Source organism: Heterocephalus glaber, unplaced genomic scaffold (assembly GCF_053883595.1).
Source record: "Heterocephalus glaber isolate CG9 unplaced genomic scaffold, H.glaber_assembly_v1.0 deba00001610, whole genome shotgun sequence".
NCBI classification, from domain to species: Eukaryota; Metazoa; Chordata; class Mammalia; order Rodentia; family Bathyergidae; genus Heterocephalus; species Heterocephalus glaber.
This window is the reverse complement of record NW_028258381.1, coordinates 32,219,394-32,236,538: the sequence shown is the minus strand read 5'-3', so window position 1 is coordinate 32,236,538 and position 17,145 is coordinate 32,219,394. Positions and strand designations below refer to the sequence as shown.

At 36.5% G+C, this 17,145-nt stretch overlaps 1 protein-coding gene across 7 annotated transcripts in view; it reads left to right on the top strand.

Annotated features, from left to right (window-relative positions):
- Positions 1-17,145, top strand: part of Anln (anillin, actin binding protein) — a 122,734-nt gene that overhangs the window by 24,888 nt on the left and 80,701 nt on the right. For 5 of the 7 annotated variants that reach the window (XM_087196412.1, XM_021254585.2, XM_021254586.2 and 2 more), the window contains exons 9-21: positions 3,855-3,965; positions 4,683-4,921; positions 5,758-5,903; positions 6,169-6,316; positions 7,230-7,365; positions 8,110-8,292; positions 9,683-9,809; positions 10,680-10,728; positions 10,821-10,877; positions 11,938-11,976; positions 12,332-12,353; positions 13,815-13,927; positions 16,178-16,231. In XM_087196412.1, coding sequence (XP_087052538.1) covers positions 3,855-3,965; positions 4,683-4,921; positions 5,758-5,903; positions 6,169-6,316; positions 7,230-7,365; positions 8,110-8,292; positions 9,683-9,809; positions 10,680-10,728; positions 10,821-10,877; positions 11,938-11,976; positions 12,332-12,353; positions 13,815-13,927; positions 16,178-16,231 — 1,424 coding nt within the window. Of the gene's footprint in view, positions 1-3,854; positions 3,966-4,682; positions 4,922-5,757; positions 5,904-6,168; positions 6,317-7,229; positions 7,366-8,109; positions 8,293-9,682; positions 9,810-10,679; positions 10,729-10,820; positions 10,878-11,937; positions 11,981-12,331; positions 12,354-13,790; positions 13,928-16,177; positions 16,232-17,145 lie in introns of all 7 variants that reach the window. The other 2 variants (XM_004840293.4, XM_087196410.1) reach the window with 2 other exon arrangements.

Sequence of the window (17,145 nt, the reverse complement as noted above, 5' to 3'; positions counted from 1 at the left end):
ACTTAACTGTTTCAAAGTGAATATTTCGTTACTGTTAAGTTTTTATTCATGTTATCAGGAAATACATCTTTGGACCTTTTTCATCTTGCAAAAATGATACTATATCCATGAAACAACAATTCTGCATTTCTTTTTCTACCTCCTCTCAGCCCCTAGTGACCACCATTCTACTTCCTGTTCTATGGATTTGACTATGTTAGAAATCTCATTTAAGTGAAATCATACACCCCGCTCTCATTTATCTGTAGGTACATGTTCCAAGACCTCCAGTGAGTGTCTGAAATCGTGTGGTAATATCCATATATTATAAACTGCACTCCACATAGACTGTTTTTGTCTTATATGCCCAGCAGCATTACCACATGGTACCAGAGTTAATCTATCCATACATGGGCCAGGGATTTAGCTCAGTGGTGCTCCCGACTCCCTTGAAAGTGCAAGGTCCAGAGTTCGATTCCCGGTACCCCCCCAAAAAAGTTTTTTTTGTCCTTACATGTTCTGTGTCCTGGTGCCATCTTTGCATCACTGTCTTGCCCTTTGGGACCACTATTCAGTGAAGTTAGGGTAACTTGCACTTACTTGACTAAAGCTCTGGTGTGTTTACAGGGTGATGCCCTAGACAAAAGAATGATTCACATCCCTGGCCTGGAGCTAGATGCAGTGGGAAGGCCTGCAAACTTTACCTTGCTACTTAGAGTGTTTTGTATTTTTTTTTTTGTACCGGGAATTGAACTCAGGACTTTGTGCTTGCGAGGCAGGTGGCGGAACCACTGAGCTAAATCCCCGGCAGCACTTTATAACTTATTGTTTATTTCTGGGACTTTTCTATTTAATGTTTTTGGGCTGCAGTGGTCTGTAAGTAACTGAAACTGTGAAAGTACATAGCAAGGGATTACTGTAATTTTTGTCTTTTTGTGACTGGCCTATTTCATTTACATAATGTCCTTATGGTTCACCATGGTGCAGTATGTGATGAGACTGACTTTCAATGCCAAATAACATTCTATTGTGTGTTTGTGAATATATCACATTTTGTTTATGTTTCTTCTACATTTGCCTATTGTAGGCAGTGCTGCTGTGAGCATGAGTGTGCAAATATCTCTTTGATATTTCAGATTTCTCAGATAAATACCTAAAAAAGGGATTGGTGGATTGCATGGTAGTTTCATTTTTAATGTTTTGAGGATCTGCCCTTTTTTTGTATTGGAAAATGAACTCAAGACCTTTACACTGCGCTACATTACCAGCCCTTTCTGATTTTTAAAATTTTGTAAAATTTAATTTAATTTATTATTATTATCTTTTGGCTCTTTTGAGACAGGGTCTCATTATATAGTTCAGGTTGGCCTTGAACTCACTGCTGCTCAGGCTGGCCTTGAACTGGGTCAATCCTCCTGCCTCAGCCTCCCAAGTACTGGGATTTTCTGGCATGTGCCACCACGCCAGGCTTCTGATTTTTAAATTTTGAGACAGGATCTTGCTAAGATGCCCAGGTGGGACTTGAACTTATGATCCTCCTGCCTCAGCCTCTGAAAATGCTGGATTACAGGCATAGGCCATTGTACCTGGCTCTACCATGCTGCTTTCTGCAGTGGTTCATACCATTTTATACTCCTGCCAACAGTGCTCAATGATTTAAATTTTAATGCTGCTTACCAGCACTTTGTTATCTCTGTTGTTTTGTTCTGTTTTAGATAGTATCCATGAGTCTCAGTGTTTATTACTTATGTTTCTTTAAATATAGATGTTGAACATCCTGTCATGTGCCTTTTGAGTATTTCTATATCTTTTTTTGGAGAAGCGTCTGTTTAAGTCCTTTGGCCATTTTTTAATCACTAGATTTAGGAGTTCTGTAGTTTGTAGATATTAACTTCTTCAGAGAGATCTGAACATTTTTCCCATTCCATATGATGTTTTTTCACTATGTTAAGTGTGCCTTTTGATACCCCCCAAGTTTTTAAAGTTTAATATAGTCTGATTTGTCTGTTTTTTATTTTGTTGATTTTGCTTTTGGTTTCATATCCAACAGATTATCATAAAATCCAATGTCACGAAGCTTTCCCCCTATATTTTCTTTTGAGTTTTTATAGTTTTGGGCATTTAGGTCATTGTTTTAATTTGACTTAGTTTTTATGTATGGTAAAAGACAAGAGTCCAACTTCATTGTTTTACATGAGGATGTCTGGGTTTCCCAGCACCACGTTTTGAAGGAGTGTTCTTTTTCAGCATCATGCCCTTGTTGAAGATGATTTGACCATGTATGTGATGGTTTATTTCTGGTATTTCTATTTTGTTCCACTGATCTACGTTTGTCTTTATGCCACTACCAAACTCTACGGATTACTGTAGCTTTGTAATAAGTTTTGAAATCAAGAAGGATGAGTCCTCCATTTGTGTTCTTTTTCAAAAGTATTTTGGATATTCAGGGTCTCTTTAAGTTCTCTTTTGAATTTTAGGATGATTTCGCTTTTTTTTTTAACTTTTGAATACACTGCTCTTGGCATTTTGATAGGGATTGCATGATGTATCTGCAGATTACATGCGTAATATCAACATCTTAGCAACATTAAGTTTTCTATCCATGAACATCGGTGTCTTTTCTTCTATTTGTATCTTTAATTCCTTTTAGCAGTTCTTTATAGTTTTCAAGATACAAGTGTTTCAACTCCTTGATTAGGTTTATTCCTAAGTATCTTATTCTTTTTGGTGCTGTTGTAAATGGAAGTGTTTTCAAAATTTTCCTTTCAGAGTGTTCATTGTTGGTCCTTTTTAATTTTTATTTTGAGATAGGGTCTCACTAAGTTGCCCAGGCTGGTCTTGAACTTGCAATTCTTCTGTCTCAACCTCCTGAAAACCTGGGATTATAGGCATGTACCACCAGACCTAGTTCAACTGATTTTTTTTTTTTTTTTTTTTTTTTTTAGTTCACCTGATTTTTATGTAGTGATTTTGTATCTTATAACTTTGCTGAATTTATTCTAACAGGTTCTTTTTTGCAGAATCCATAGGATTTTCAACATATTAGATCATACCATCTGTAAACAGAGATAAATATTAATTCTCCATTTCTAATTGAATACCTTTATTTATTTTTCTTGCCTAATTGCTTTGGCTAGGACTTTCAATGTTATGTTGAATGGAAATAGGGGGAGCAGGAATCTTTGCTTTGTTCTTGATCTTAGAGGAAAAGCTTTTATTCTTTCACCATAGAGAATAATGTTAGCTGAGGGTCCCCTCTCCCTACCCTGTACTGGGGGTCAAACTCAGGACCTTGCGCTTGCTAAATCCCTGGCCCTGAGGGTTTTTTAATACATGGTCTTTTATATTTGGGTTATCTCTTTCTAGTCCTAGTTCTTAAGCAATTTTATTGATACTTTTTAAAGTAAAAACTAATTGCAGAGCACTTTGTATATGATAATGATCATCTTCTGATAAAAGAATATACACTTAACGTATTCCTAGGGGGAAAATGGAAAAACAAACAACGATTTGATAATAGTAGTGTTTCCCTTCTCTTTCAGTAGGAAAGGAGATAGAAATTTAAGAGAGGACAGCTGGGTGTGGCATGTGCCTATAGTCCTTGCTTGGGAGGCTGAGGCAAAGGGAGCACTTGAGCCCAGGGGTTTGAGTCCCTTCTAGGGAACACAGTGAGACCCCATATTTAGAGAGAAAAGGAAAGAGACTTAGAGACAGAGAAAGAGAGAAGACACAAGCGTTTCAGTGGTTTTCTATATATTTCTAGGTTTGAATTTTTTAAACAGTTGCATTGTTTTATAATGAAATTATGTGATGCCTTAATTTAAAAATTCTAGGTCATTGTATATATGAATATGATATTTCTTAATTTTTTTTAGGCTTCCTGGAATGCAACATGATGAAGTCTAGCCCCTTGAAAATAACATTGTTTTTAGAAGAGGAAAAGTCCTTGAAAGTGACATCAGACCCAACAGTTGAACAGCAGATTGGTTGGTTTCTATTCTCTATTTGCTATTAACTTTTGACACTCTAAGTTAGACCCTCATCACCACACACACAGAGACACAAAAATGTGTCTTGTGCTTTTATATTTGGTAACACTTTTTTTTTGGTAGTGCTGGGATGGAAAGCAGGGCATCGTAATTGCTAGGCAAGGGCTGTTCCCCTGAGCCACACCCTCAGCCTATAACTAGGAAATACTCCACCCAGATGTGGTGCGGTGCACAGTTATGGCACCCAGGTGGGACTGTCACTGTCATGGTGAGAAGACATGTCCTGCCTCCCGTGTGCTATATCTGCCAACAGGGAGGGCTGGAGGCCCCTGTGGCTTCTTTGTAAACCCTGCCCTGCATGACCTGGCCTCCCGACAACAGAAAAAGAATCATTTGAAAGAACATTTTTTGAAAGTCGGGATGTTGTTTGTTATTATGCTGCAATTGAGTTCTTATTTACTACTCTTTTTTAAGTCCAAACTATTGAATCAGCTTTTGGTAGAGCCAACCTTTATTTCTTAGAGAATGTGATTGGAACTTGGAAAAGTATCTCGGTTTCATATATGAATAGTAGTTTAGTTTTTGTTGTTTAGGAAATGCTTTTTCTTTGTTTCTTATTTATTTAATAAGCATGTGAGTACAAAGTGTTCTCTGCTGTCCCTTTAATTCTTAAAGGCCTGCACTCCAGTGTCCACTTATTGAAATGTTTTTCAGAAGTGGTTCGGGAAATTGAGATGAGTGTGGACGACAATGCCGACGATATCAACAGTTCAAAAGTAATTAATGACCTCTTCAGTGACGTCCTTGAAGGAGATGACCTGGACGTGGAAAAGAACCAAGAGGAGATGGATCAGGTGATAGCAGAAAGTGGTGAGGAGCAGGAAGATGCGCTGAATATCTCCTCCATGTCTTTACTTGCGCCCTTGGCACAGACTGTTGGTGTAAGTCCAGAGGTAAGAAGACATGGACAGGCCTGTGAAAAATGTAAACTGGGTAATAACGGGGCCCCTCCTTTTGTTGGTAGATGGACATTTGGCATTTTGTAGCCAGAGTGATTTTGGAAACCTAATGAAAATTCTCTTAAGAGAGAGCTTGCAACTCTTCAGCGGCTTCCTGTGGACCTTAGACAAAATCCACACTGTAATGTGACTTAAAACGGCAGGTGTTCAGGCCCAAACCCTGGCTTTGACATTGATCCTCTCTCTGCCACAGTTCCCTTGTCTTTTCTCTGAGGTTGACAATAGTACCCACATCGAAGGGTTGGTGTGAACATTTAAGTCATGCTAGTGTGCCGGTACCTAGCACCAGACACACAGGTGACATGCAGTGAGATCTGAGTGCTGTCATTCACTGTCACCTTGCAGCTCTGGAGACTGGTTCACTTACAGAGTTACCTGTATAAGTTTCAGCTGACTTCATACTTTTATTCATCTTTTTATTTTTTTTTAAATTTTTATTTTTTGGAGACAGGGTTTCACTATGTAGTTCAGGTTGGACTTGAACTCACTATGTAGCCAGGCAGGCCTCAAAATTGTGGCAATCTTCCTGCCTCAGCCTCCAGAGTGCTGGGATTACAGGCATGCACCGCCACACCCAGCCTTATTCATTCTTTTAAAGGGATTTATTTTGGTTTGCTTTGTTTTTATGATGAATCAATTGACTTACCGGATATGTATTTTCCAATAAAGGGGAAAAATTCATTTATTTTCTCATAATGAAATGAATTAGCATTTCGAGTCACTGTTAATTATCCATATAATGTTCTGATATCTGATGTGCTTTCTTGCAGAGTTTTGTTTCCTCACCTAAGTTGGAATTGAAGGACACTAGTGGAAGTGATGAAAGTCCCAAACCAGGAAAATTCCAGAGAACCCGTGTCCCTCGAGCAGAGTCTGGGGATAGCATTGGCTCTGAAGATCGTGGTCTTCTTTATAGGTAAGAGCGTTGGGACAGTTAGGTTGGTGTCATGGTTTGGATTGACATAAATGGCATTTCAGTTTATAGTTTTAATGTTATTAGTAACTGGTCTGTATAAAAGTTTGGAATAACTTTTGTCAGCCTCTCTCTGACCAAGTAGCATTTCCGTCCTGGTGAAATAGTCTGCTGTATGTTTGGTATTAATATCAAATTCTGCTGATATGTGTAGTAAATAGTGCTTGGTGTGTTGCGGGGTCTCTCAAGTGTGATTTTTTTCCTGAAGCATCGACGCATATAGGTCTCAAAGAATCAAAGAGACAGAGCGTCCTTCAGTAAAGCAAGTGATTGTTCGGAAGGAAGATGTTACTTCAAAATTGGATGAAAAGAAGAATGCCTTTTCTTCTCAAGTTAACATCAAGCAGAAAATGCAGGTATGGCTTCTGTGGAGAGGAGACTGGGTGCGTTTCCTGGGCTACCTTGGGAACTCTTTGAGAGTGAGGACCCAGCCCTATTTATCTCTGTACCCTGAGTGACTACAGCAGTACTGACCCTTGGAGCTCACTAAGTCACACTTGAATTCAGTTTAATTTCAGAGAAAACAGAAGCTTATTTTTGTTGCTGAATATTTTTCAAGGGGATAAGATACTGAGGATTGAGCCCAGAGGTTTTGGTGTGGTTTTATGTGCTGTACCGCTGAGCTACACCTTCTACCATACACCTGAATGAAGAGTTAAGTATAACTCTTCATTGGATCATGGCGAAGTGTGAAATTTATGGTGCTTTTTAACTCTTTAAGTGCTAGGAAAGCATTTTTTTCAAAAGCAACAGAATTCTAATTTAAACAAGATGGATCAGATACTTTCTAAATTTCTACCTTGTTAGATGTAGTCCCAGTTATAATTTTAACAAGTATGACTTGGAAGTCATTTCATAGGGAAGGTTTATAGTTTAATTATTATACTATATTCAGTGTTTTGGTGTATAATCTAGAAACTTGAACATTGACATTAATTTATTTTTCAGTACTGGGGATTGAACCCAGGGCTTTTACACTGAGGAGCATTCCAAGCTCTTTTTTATTTTTTATTTTGAGATAGGGTCTCACTAAATTGCTAAGTTGCCCAGGCTGGGCTCAAACTTGTGATTCTTCTGCCTCAGCCTCCTAGAGTGCTAGGATTACAGGTATGCATCATATGCCGGGTTGGAATTAACGTTTTGACTTTATTCCCTGGAAAAATTTGAAATTATCCAATCAGATGAATTAGAATTGAAGTTGAAATGAAGTAAGTTGAAATGAATGGTAATTTTAATATGCCTACTTCTTCCTCTTCTTGGTTGCATTAGGAGCTCAATAATGAAATAAATTTGCAGCAGACAGTGATTTATCAAGCGAGCCAGGCTCTTAACTGCTGTGTTGATGAAGAGCATGGGAAGGGATCCCTGGAAGAAGCTGAAGCGGAGAGACTGCTTCTGATTGCAAGTATGTGCCAATAATTGCACCTGAAACATTTCCAGCAAAATTTCCACCTAGGGAAAGCTCATTTCCTGTGGTATGTTCAGAAATCTCTAATTTGAGAGAAAGGATTGTCTCCGATCAGATGCTTCTCTTGATCTAGCTCTTGTTTCTGAAATTTAGGAGGTTTGTGAAAAATAAGATGTAATATGTGGTTTACATCAAAGGTGAAAGCAACTGGAATGCACCTGAAGATCTTAAATGAACACACACACACACACACACACACACACACACACACACGCCGTACATGCAATCTGTCTGTGTCTCCCTTTCTCTCCCTATCGACTTATGTGTAGCTAAAACAATACAGATTTGGGAGAGAGGGGGAGAGAGGAGAAAGGAAGGAAAGAGGTGTGCGTGGTAGAGAGATGATACTGCTCAGAAAGAGTAAATTGAAAGCTGAAGAATTAAATTACAAGGCCTTGGTAAACATGCACAGTATAGGTTTTACCCAGTACCTCCTACTTGATGCATAAAAACGGTGACTTTTGTCCTTCGTTTTGTTGTACAGGTCCCCTATCAGTGTACTTTCTTGAATTGGCTTTCATTTAGAAGGAGTTTGAATTTTATTTTATTTTATTTTACTTTTATGATGCTTGGGATGGAACCCAGGACCTCAAGCATGCTAGACAAACCACTAAGCTAATATCCACAGCCCACCATTGTAATTTTGATATTTAGCATATTTACTTTCATGTTTTTACATAGCTGAGAAGAGGACACTTTTGATTGATGAGCTGAATAAACTGAAGAGTGAAGGCCCTCAGAGGAGGAACAAGGCTGGTCCCGTGGCCCAAAATGGATTTGTCCCATCCACAGGCTCAGTTACTTTGTCTGAAATCCGCTTGCCTCTGAAAGCAGATTTTGTCTGTGGGACAGCTCAGAAATCTGGTATGGTGATGTTTATTTGCATTATTTCTAGATTACATGTTAAGTTATGAACTTCACTTAGATTGGATTTGTATGAGATAGTTACAAGAATTACTTATATAAAGGTACAATGCAAGTGAGGCTAAACATAATTTTGAACATAAAAACTTTTCCTGAGATGAATTATCTTAATAGAATAGACCACTTGACTTCAGTAATTAATTTTACTGTAGAAATTAGCTGGTGTATTTAAAAGAACTCATTTTATTTATTCTACTTAAAATGCACCCCAGTATGTATAGAAATTTGTTCTACAAACTCTGAACCACTAGTTGTGTGGATGATGAGCACCTCAGTGAAGATATTTCTACTGCAATTTTATTCCTTTTGCCTCGCTTGATTGAATAATCACAGTAAAAGAATGCAGTCTATTAAAAATTATATCTACTTTTAAAAGATGTTTATTAATATATATTTGCAGTACATATTAGATATGTACACTCATTGCGGCGAATTCATGCTTGTACTTAATCTTGTATGGATCCTTTTTACTTCCCTCCCCAACCTCCTGTTTCCCCCTAAAAGTCTTGTCTTTACCAGTGGATACAGGGGAACTTGACAGCAAAATCTCAAAACACAGCAGGGTAATTCTAGTAAGCTTAAGAAAATTGCAGTTGCATTAAATATTGGTAAGGTTTTTTTTAAGGTTCTCTTAAGTTTTTATTTGTGTGGAACTTTCTCTTTGTGGGAAAGGAAAGTCAGCTGTAGGTGAGAGTGACTTTGAGGTGGAGGAAGGCAAAGAATGGAGCATTTGGGCCGAGGATTTAGCTCAGTGGTTCCGCCGCCTGCCTTGCAAGCACAAGGTCCCAAGTTTGATCCCTGGTACCAAAGAAAAAAAGAATGGAGCATTATTGTAGGAACAGCTAACTTAAATTGTGGTTATTGCTATTGCCTCATTTCAGTGAAGTGTGAACAGAAAACATGTACCTTGAGATATGTGCTTATTTAATGGCAAAGTGAAGTCATTCATGATTTTATTAGAATTTACCTCTAGATAACTTTCATGATATTTTAATCTCAGTTTTGAATACAAAAATCATAATTTACCCTTTGGAAGTACATATTAGGGTTAGTGAGTTAAATTCAAAGTTAGTAGAAATTGAGAAGTTAAGGAGAGACCTTGATGACATTTTTTTCAGGATTATACCTATCAGATTATGTCTAACAGCTTTTTGTTTCTGGAAATTTGATTTAGTAAGACTTTAAACATTAGACTTTAAATAAAAGACTTTAAATATAAATTTTATATAAACTGATTACAGTTTGACTTTATTCCTTTGGTAGTTCAGAACCCTGATGAGTTAAATCTGATTTTGCTTGTGCTAATTATGTAATTGATCACTTTTTGCAGATGCAGCCAATTATTATTACTTAATTATGCTAAAAGCAGGAGCTGAAAATATGGTAGCCACACCATTAGCAAGTACTTCAAACTTTCTTAATGGCGATGCTCTGATGTTCACTACTACATTTACTCTGTGAGTAATTAGGCTTCTGGTGGTTCAGACACTATTCTCATTTAAACAGTTAACCAGTCTAAGCATACCGGTGATATTTGTGGTGCTGGGGGTCAAATCCATAAACTGATCAAATCTTGCCAAGTGTGTGCTTAGTCCTTTTTTATTTTAAGTTTCTTTTTTTTTAGTTTTTGGGACAAGATCTGGCTCCAAGGTCCAGGCTGCCTTGAACTGACTTTGTAGCCCGGGCTGGCCCTGAACTTGCACCATCTTCTTATGTATTTCTGTCTCTTGGGAGCTGTGTGTTCATTTTTTTTTTATATGGATGAATAACTCAGTTTTCAAGTTTTTTCATTTAGCTTTTATGTGTTTTTGATATTGTTTTCCATTGTGTAGCACATTTCTTCCGTGTTACTATAGATATTTAATACTTTGAAGTATTATATATATTAAATGTGGATCATAATTTTTATATATGCTTTAAATCTCATACTTAATATTCAGTTGTAATAAAAAGATTTTTTTTTAATTGGAGCATTTATTGGTACACTTTAGATATATATAATAGCATTCATCATAGGGAATTTGTACCTGTACATGATAAATAAAAAGATATTTATGTTTAATATTACAGATTTATTTTGGAACTACGGAGTAAAAACCAATTTAAAAAAAATGCTACTTTTTGAAGCTCTTGAATTATAAAACACTGAAGAAAATATTTCTGACTTTTTTTTTAACACAGACTATTCTTACCAGTTTTTATTGTCTCTAGTTAAAAACACAGTATATTTCTTTACCCTCAGACCCTTGTAACAGTATTTGTGGCATTTTAAAGGCATAACTTGAAGCTTGTCTTAGTATTTTATTTAATGCCTTTTTTTTTTCCAGACAAGATGTGTCCAATGACTTTGAAATAAATCTTGAAGTTTATAGCTTGGTAAGAATTTGTAATTTTCTAAAATAACCAGTAGTATATTGTTCTTAATAATATCAGATTTTAAGGTGATTATAATTTGGGCTTGTGTGTAGGTACAAAAGAAAGATTCTTCAGGCCCCGATAAGAAGAAAAAAACATCCAAGTCCAAGGTGAGAATTATAGAAATCTAGTAAAAAATATTTTGATAAAATATAATAGGTGTCAGGCTAGTTTTAATCATTATACAACTTTAAAAAAAATTTTTATTGGTACATTTTAGGTATACAATATAATGACTTTCATCATTGGAAATTTGTACCTTAATCTATCTTGGTTCTTATTTTTTTCCCCATTCCCCTGCCCTCCCTTCAACCCCTCCATCCTTCCCTATCTACAAAGACTTTGTTTCCATTTTTTCATTTTCTCATGTTAATTCCATTCCCTTCTTTCCTTTCCCCAACCCCTCCCACTTCCCCTTCCCCTTTGCTCCTTTTCTTCCTATTTCAGATTATAATTGTTATACAACTTTTAATGATTATAAAGTCTTTAGATCAGTTTTACGTGCCAGATTTCTACTCACTGCATTAAATAGGAGTGAATACTTAAGATGAACTCACACTAAGTGATTGTGATCCTCACTATAAGCCTTTGATGCACTCAAGACAGAACGTTCTGCTTTGTCTGTATTTACTTGACAACTTCCATAACCGCTTAAACCTTGCTGTCCTCTGCCCTCTTGTCTCCCTAAGTCCTCTAAACCAGCCCATAACCACCTGGTCGCTTGTGTAGAGTAAGCAGTAGAACCTCTAGTTTGGTTTTTACCTTTCCAGTCATTGTTATTTTTGTAAGTCATCATTAAAGAATTTTTCTTTATTGCAAATTAATTTATCTTGGAACAAAAATAAAAATGAAAAAAATTTTTTTCTTTAGCTTTAACTAAAAAGGAATAGCTTTATGGTTGTTAATTTTTGTTTCGGTTTTTTGAGACAGGGTCTTGCTATGTAGCCCAGGCTGGCCTTGAACTCCTTCCTCAGCCTCCCAAGTGCTGGGATTACAGGCATGTACCACCATGCCCAGCTAGGAATAGCTTTATGGGAAAGACTTGATAAGGGACTCAAGCCTGAACTATTCATATTTAAGATTTATTTTTTATGTGGGAATATCTCAAAGTTAATTTTAAACTCTGAATTACAGCATTTAATTGGAAATATGCTAATTTTTTTCTTCTAGGCTATTACTCCAAAGAGACTCCTCACATCTATAACCCCAGTAAGTAGAGTTTTTAAGAAATTAAGCTTTCTTGAGAAATTTTCATCTTGCACATATGATTGTAAATTGGTTAATGATTTCTAAACCAATTATAAGTTCTGTTGATCTTTAAAATATACTAATGGGGAAAGTGATCCTTGACATTTATGTAGGAAATATTTTTTCTTTTTTTTCTTTTTTTTTTGGTACCGGGGATCGAACTCGGGACCTTGAGCTTGCAAGACAGGCACCAGAACCACTGAGCTAAATCCCCGGCCTGGAAAGAATGTTTTCTGAGATGTTTATGTCTTGTTAGAGTTTTTACATCTTCATATCAAAGAAAAGAAGTAACATTTTTTTTCTTACTTTCTTTTAGAAAAGCAGCCTTCATTCTTCAGGTGAGTGGATCCTGAACTATTTAAAAGTTTAGAATAAGGAAAAGAATGAAGCAGTTGCATATATGTAAGGGTGCATTCATATATATGTAGGCCACCTTGACTCTTTTTTTTGGTACTGGGGATCAAACTCAGGACCTTCTGCTTTCGAGGCAGGCAGGGGCACCACTGACTTTGAGTGTTTACCCTACTCTTCTTTGAGATAATACTTTCTATATGGGTTTTTTAGTCACATATAGGGTTACTGGCCAGAATAGCACGCAGCCTGGTTGTACCTTTGTCAGGCAGCAATGCAGGCCACTGCCATCACAGGACTCAGGCTGTGCTAGTCAGTCACATGTGGTACTTAGTTACCAGGCAACGCCAGCAGGGGGCAGTACTCCACCAGGCTTCTCTTGCTCTGTGGATTGCTGTGTGCTGTTCACACTGTGGAGTTTATTTCTTTCCACTTTACTCATCACGACTGGCATTGTGTCATACTGTGAAAGCTCTTTCTCGTTTGCTGGGCATTGGGGTGCTGCCAGAAAAGTCCTTCTCCACATTGGCTTTAGGTCTAAGTTTTCTAAGGGAGATTAGGATGGAGCTGGTTTCTCTCATGTCCTTTGGGCTGTTGGCTTTTTCTCTATGGCACAGAGACTTACTAGGAAGACCTGTACAGATTGGATCTCCACTGCTAATTATGTCACCCTGGACTATTAATAGTGATGAAATCTCTTCTATATTTCTTGGTAAATTGCTTTTTATGTATTCACTTTTAGACTCTTTAAGACACATACATTCCAAATATTAAGGAGTGCTTACATTCATTTAAAGACAAAATTCTATATGCAGTGGACCCTCGAGTTACAACTGGCCTGACATATGAACAACTTGAGTTACAGCCAGCATTTTAGTTTTAACTTAGGACCAGAGTCTTGAGTTATGATCCAAATGCTGGCCACTTGTGCTTCCAGATGGTCTCAGATACAGATTTAACCCTTAAAGAATCCTGGAAGGAGCGGGATTCAGTTCGGTGGTTCCACTGCCTGCCTTGCAAGCACAAGGTCTCAAGTTCCATCCCTGGTACCAAAAAAAAAAAAAAATAATTCTGTAAGGAACATTACAACATTGTTTCCTGTGTGGAGTTGAGAAATCCTGAGCCAGTGTCTCTCTAAGGACACTGAGATCTGCATGTATACAGGAGAGAGATTTTGAGGGCTGTATAGAGAAGCCTGAGCCTCAATTGACCAACTTGAGTTACAACCAGCCCTTGGGAATGAATTGAATTCATAAGTCAAGGGTCCACTATAACTTTCTTTCACTAGGAAACGTGTTATTCTGTTTTCTCCCATATTTAAAAATAGAGGAAAATGAGGCAGTTTTCTCTGTGGCAGTTTACTTTCATCCTGTCGGTGTGTGGTGAGGAATTGCTATTTGTAGTTGCAAAAGTCACTGAACTAGATGTCATTGGCTCTTTCTTTACAGTTATGGCCAGTCCAGGAGGCCTCCATGCTGTGCGGACCAGCAACTTTGCCCTCGTTGGGTCTTACACACTGTCATTGTCATCTGTAGGAAGCACTAAGTTTGCTCTTGACAAGGTATTTACTCTCAAATTTATGAATATGTTGTGTTATTTCTTGTAATTTTAGAAAAATTAGGTTAATGAAAATGCCATAATGCTTTCAAGTATTTGAAGTCTCTTAGTAAATGTTTATAGAATTGCACATTTTTACTAGATCCAAGAATAACTAAATGGTATATTTTTTGATGTTGAAAGTATTCTCTCTTATATCTTAATATTGTAGTTAGATCTTCAAAGTAGAGTATTCTGGTTTATGCTGTCACTTCTCACTGAAGAAGCACTGCTTCTTACATTTTGATGTTAAATTTGTAGTTTTAAAACATAACAATTTGCCCATTTGAACCGCTAATACATTTTGAAATGAGCAATATGTTATGGCCTTAGTTTTGACAAGATGAGGAAAAATAGATTAGTCTCTTAGAAAAAGTGCTTTTGAATCTAAGGGACTTCTTTTCTGTCCTTCCCTTCCAGGTTAAAAGCTTCAAAATTCAAATCTGTATTATATCACTATTGTTTTTACACTATAATGTGGTATAATTAAACTGTTAAGTAGCTGGCAAGACCATTTTTTTAATTAGTCCATGTTTGCGGTACATAATTCTTACGTTCCTTGTGTGGAGCTGGTGCATGCACGCATCACAACGTAATTCCTCATTTCATCCCCTTGCTATCCTCCAGTACCAGGGATCGAACTCAGGGCCTTATGCTGTCAAGGCAGGCGCGGTGCCACTGAGCTAAATCCCTGGCCTTTATCTGTCTTTTATTTTGCTCTTATAAGACCATTTTAAACAGGAAGTGAACGAGAGGCTAACTTTTTTCTTGTATTGATTTTTTGCTATATATTACAATGATTTTTAAAATATTAATTAAAAAACTTTTGAGTGATATAATAACTGTACGTATTTATGGAGTTTCCGATATTTTAGCACTTGTATACAGTGTCCGTTGATCAAATCAGGGTAATTAGCATTTCCCTCTGCAGTGGGGGAGGTGAGGATGTTGAACCCAGGCCTTGTGCCTTTGTTAGCAAGTGTTCTACCCCTGAACTACATCCTCCAGCCCTTTTTAAATTTTACTGTGAGACAGGGTTTTGTTAAGTTGCCTAGGCTGGCTTTGAATTTGTGATCCCCCTGCCTCAGCCTCCTGGATAGCTGGAATTGTAGGTGTGCGGCATAGTGCCTGGCTTCCTCATTTCTTGTTTCATTTTGGTTTTTTGGCTTTTTTTTTTTTTTTGTACCAGGGATCGAACTCAGGTCCTTGCACTTGCATAGCAGGCAGCAAAACCACTGAGCTAAATCCCCGGCCCTTCCTCATTTCTTTATTGTTTTATCCTTTAGTGCCTGGCTTCCTTATTTCTTTATGTTTTATCCTTTGAGCTCCTGGCTTCTAGTTCTTTATAAAATACAGTATATAGCAGGTTATTATGAATTCTGGTCACCCTGCTGTGCTGTGGAACACTAGCATATATTCCTTTTGTCTTGATACTTGTTATGAGGTCTCTCTCTCCTTTCCCTTAATTCTTTTGTTTTGGAAGCAAAACATTTATTTGGAAGCAAAATATTTATACTTTAGATATACATAATGATCACATTCATCGTAGGGAATTTGTACCTGAACATGATGGATCTTGCTTCTTCTTCTTCCTTTTTTTTTTGGTACCTGAGATCAAACGCAGGGCCCTGCGCTTTCGAGGCAGGCGCAGTGCCCCTGAGCCAAATCCCCAGCCCCTCTTCTTTTTTTCTCATTCTCCCCCTTTCCCTTAACTCTTCTCAGCCTTTAGAAACCACTATTTTAAATGAAGATTGACTTTAGCATCTACCAATGAAAGAAAATAGGCGACATTTGGCTTTTAATACTTTGTAAGCGATTATCTGTAGTCAGAATATAGAGGTGAGAATGTATAAAAATTAGAAGGCCTAGTTTTGAGTATTTGTCCTGCTCGTAGTTTTTTATTTATTATGGAATTAGTCACTGTATTTCTCAGTGATCTTGCTTTCCCAGTGTAGAATCTTAGTTTGGGTGAAGTCAGAATCTTAGGTTAGTGTGAGGCAACCTAACTTTAGAATTTTATGAAATGTCTCCTGTAGTTGATGGACAAAAAGCAGGCTATATTTGAAATTTTGACGATTGTTAAACCATAAATATATTTTAATATGTTCATTTCTAAAAAATTACCTAACTTTTAATTTAATTAATTCAGCTAATTTAACAAATTGAATGATCATGGGTCTTTTTTTTCTCTGTCTTTTTTGTTTGTTTGTTTTAGATAAATTATGATGTAAAAGAGCAAGAGCTACTGGGCTATTTGTTCCAGGAAAAGGTTGCCATATTTTCTTTGCTTTAAATTAATGTACTTAAAAATCAATCTTAATATTTAGTCCATGTATCTTTCTTTCACTAACTACTTTTGTGTCTTTTGTGTTATTTTGAATAATTAAGGACATTGTGTACAGTATTCTTTGGACTCTTTCAGAAGGACATCTTTTCTTCTGCTCTGAAATCTTTAAAACTTTCTTTGAAAATTCTTTCTTGTTTTCAGGCATGTTTGGTATTTGGTTTTTTTTCTTCTATGTAGCCTTTTGTTTTATAGTTCTTTAAACTTCTGTATTCATTTCACGATTGATTTTTTTTCCTGAATATCGATTAGAATACCCAGTTAGTAACTATGTTTAAAATTATTCAATATTTTTGACTTTTTATCTACTGAAAGTTATTGGTGATATTTTAAATAAAGGTATCGATTGGCTAATTGGAATATTGCTAAATGTATTTAACACTAAAATTATACTGAATATCAATATATTAGAAGACAAAATATTTAATGTTCTTGTAAAGACCAGTTGCAAACATTCTGTGGTAATATAGAAATGCTAGTTAACAAAATGCTGGATAGTGTTTTATTTTAAATCCTTAAAACAAGATTTGATATTTGCAAATTAGATAAACATAAAAACTGGGGTTCTATGACCTGTGTTTCTCACTCAGTATTGTCACCTATGCAGTTTCAGCATTTGTGAGTGAGCTAATTAATCTCGAAAATGAGATTTTAATGACATATCTTAAATATAAACCATTCTTTTGAAAAATTTTTGGCTGCCATTTTAATTTGAAATGTCACACTTAAAAATTAACATTGTTTTCCATTATTTTAATACTTCCTTTGAAATTATAACTTAAATTTCTGACTATATTATTGAGTGAAAAATCAAATCATTAAATTTAACTGATTGTCTT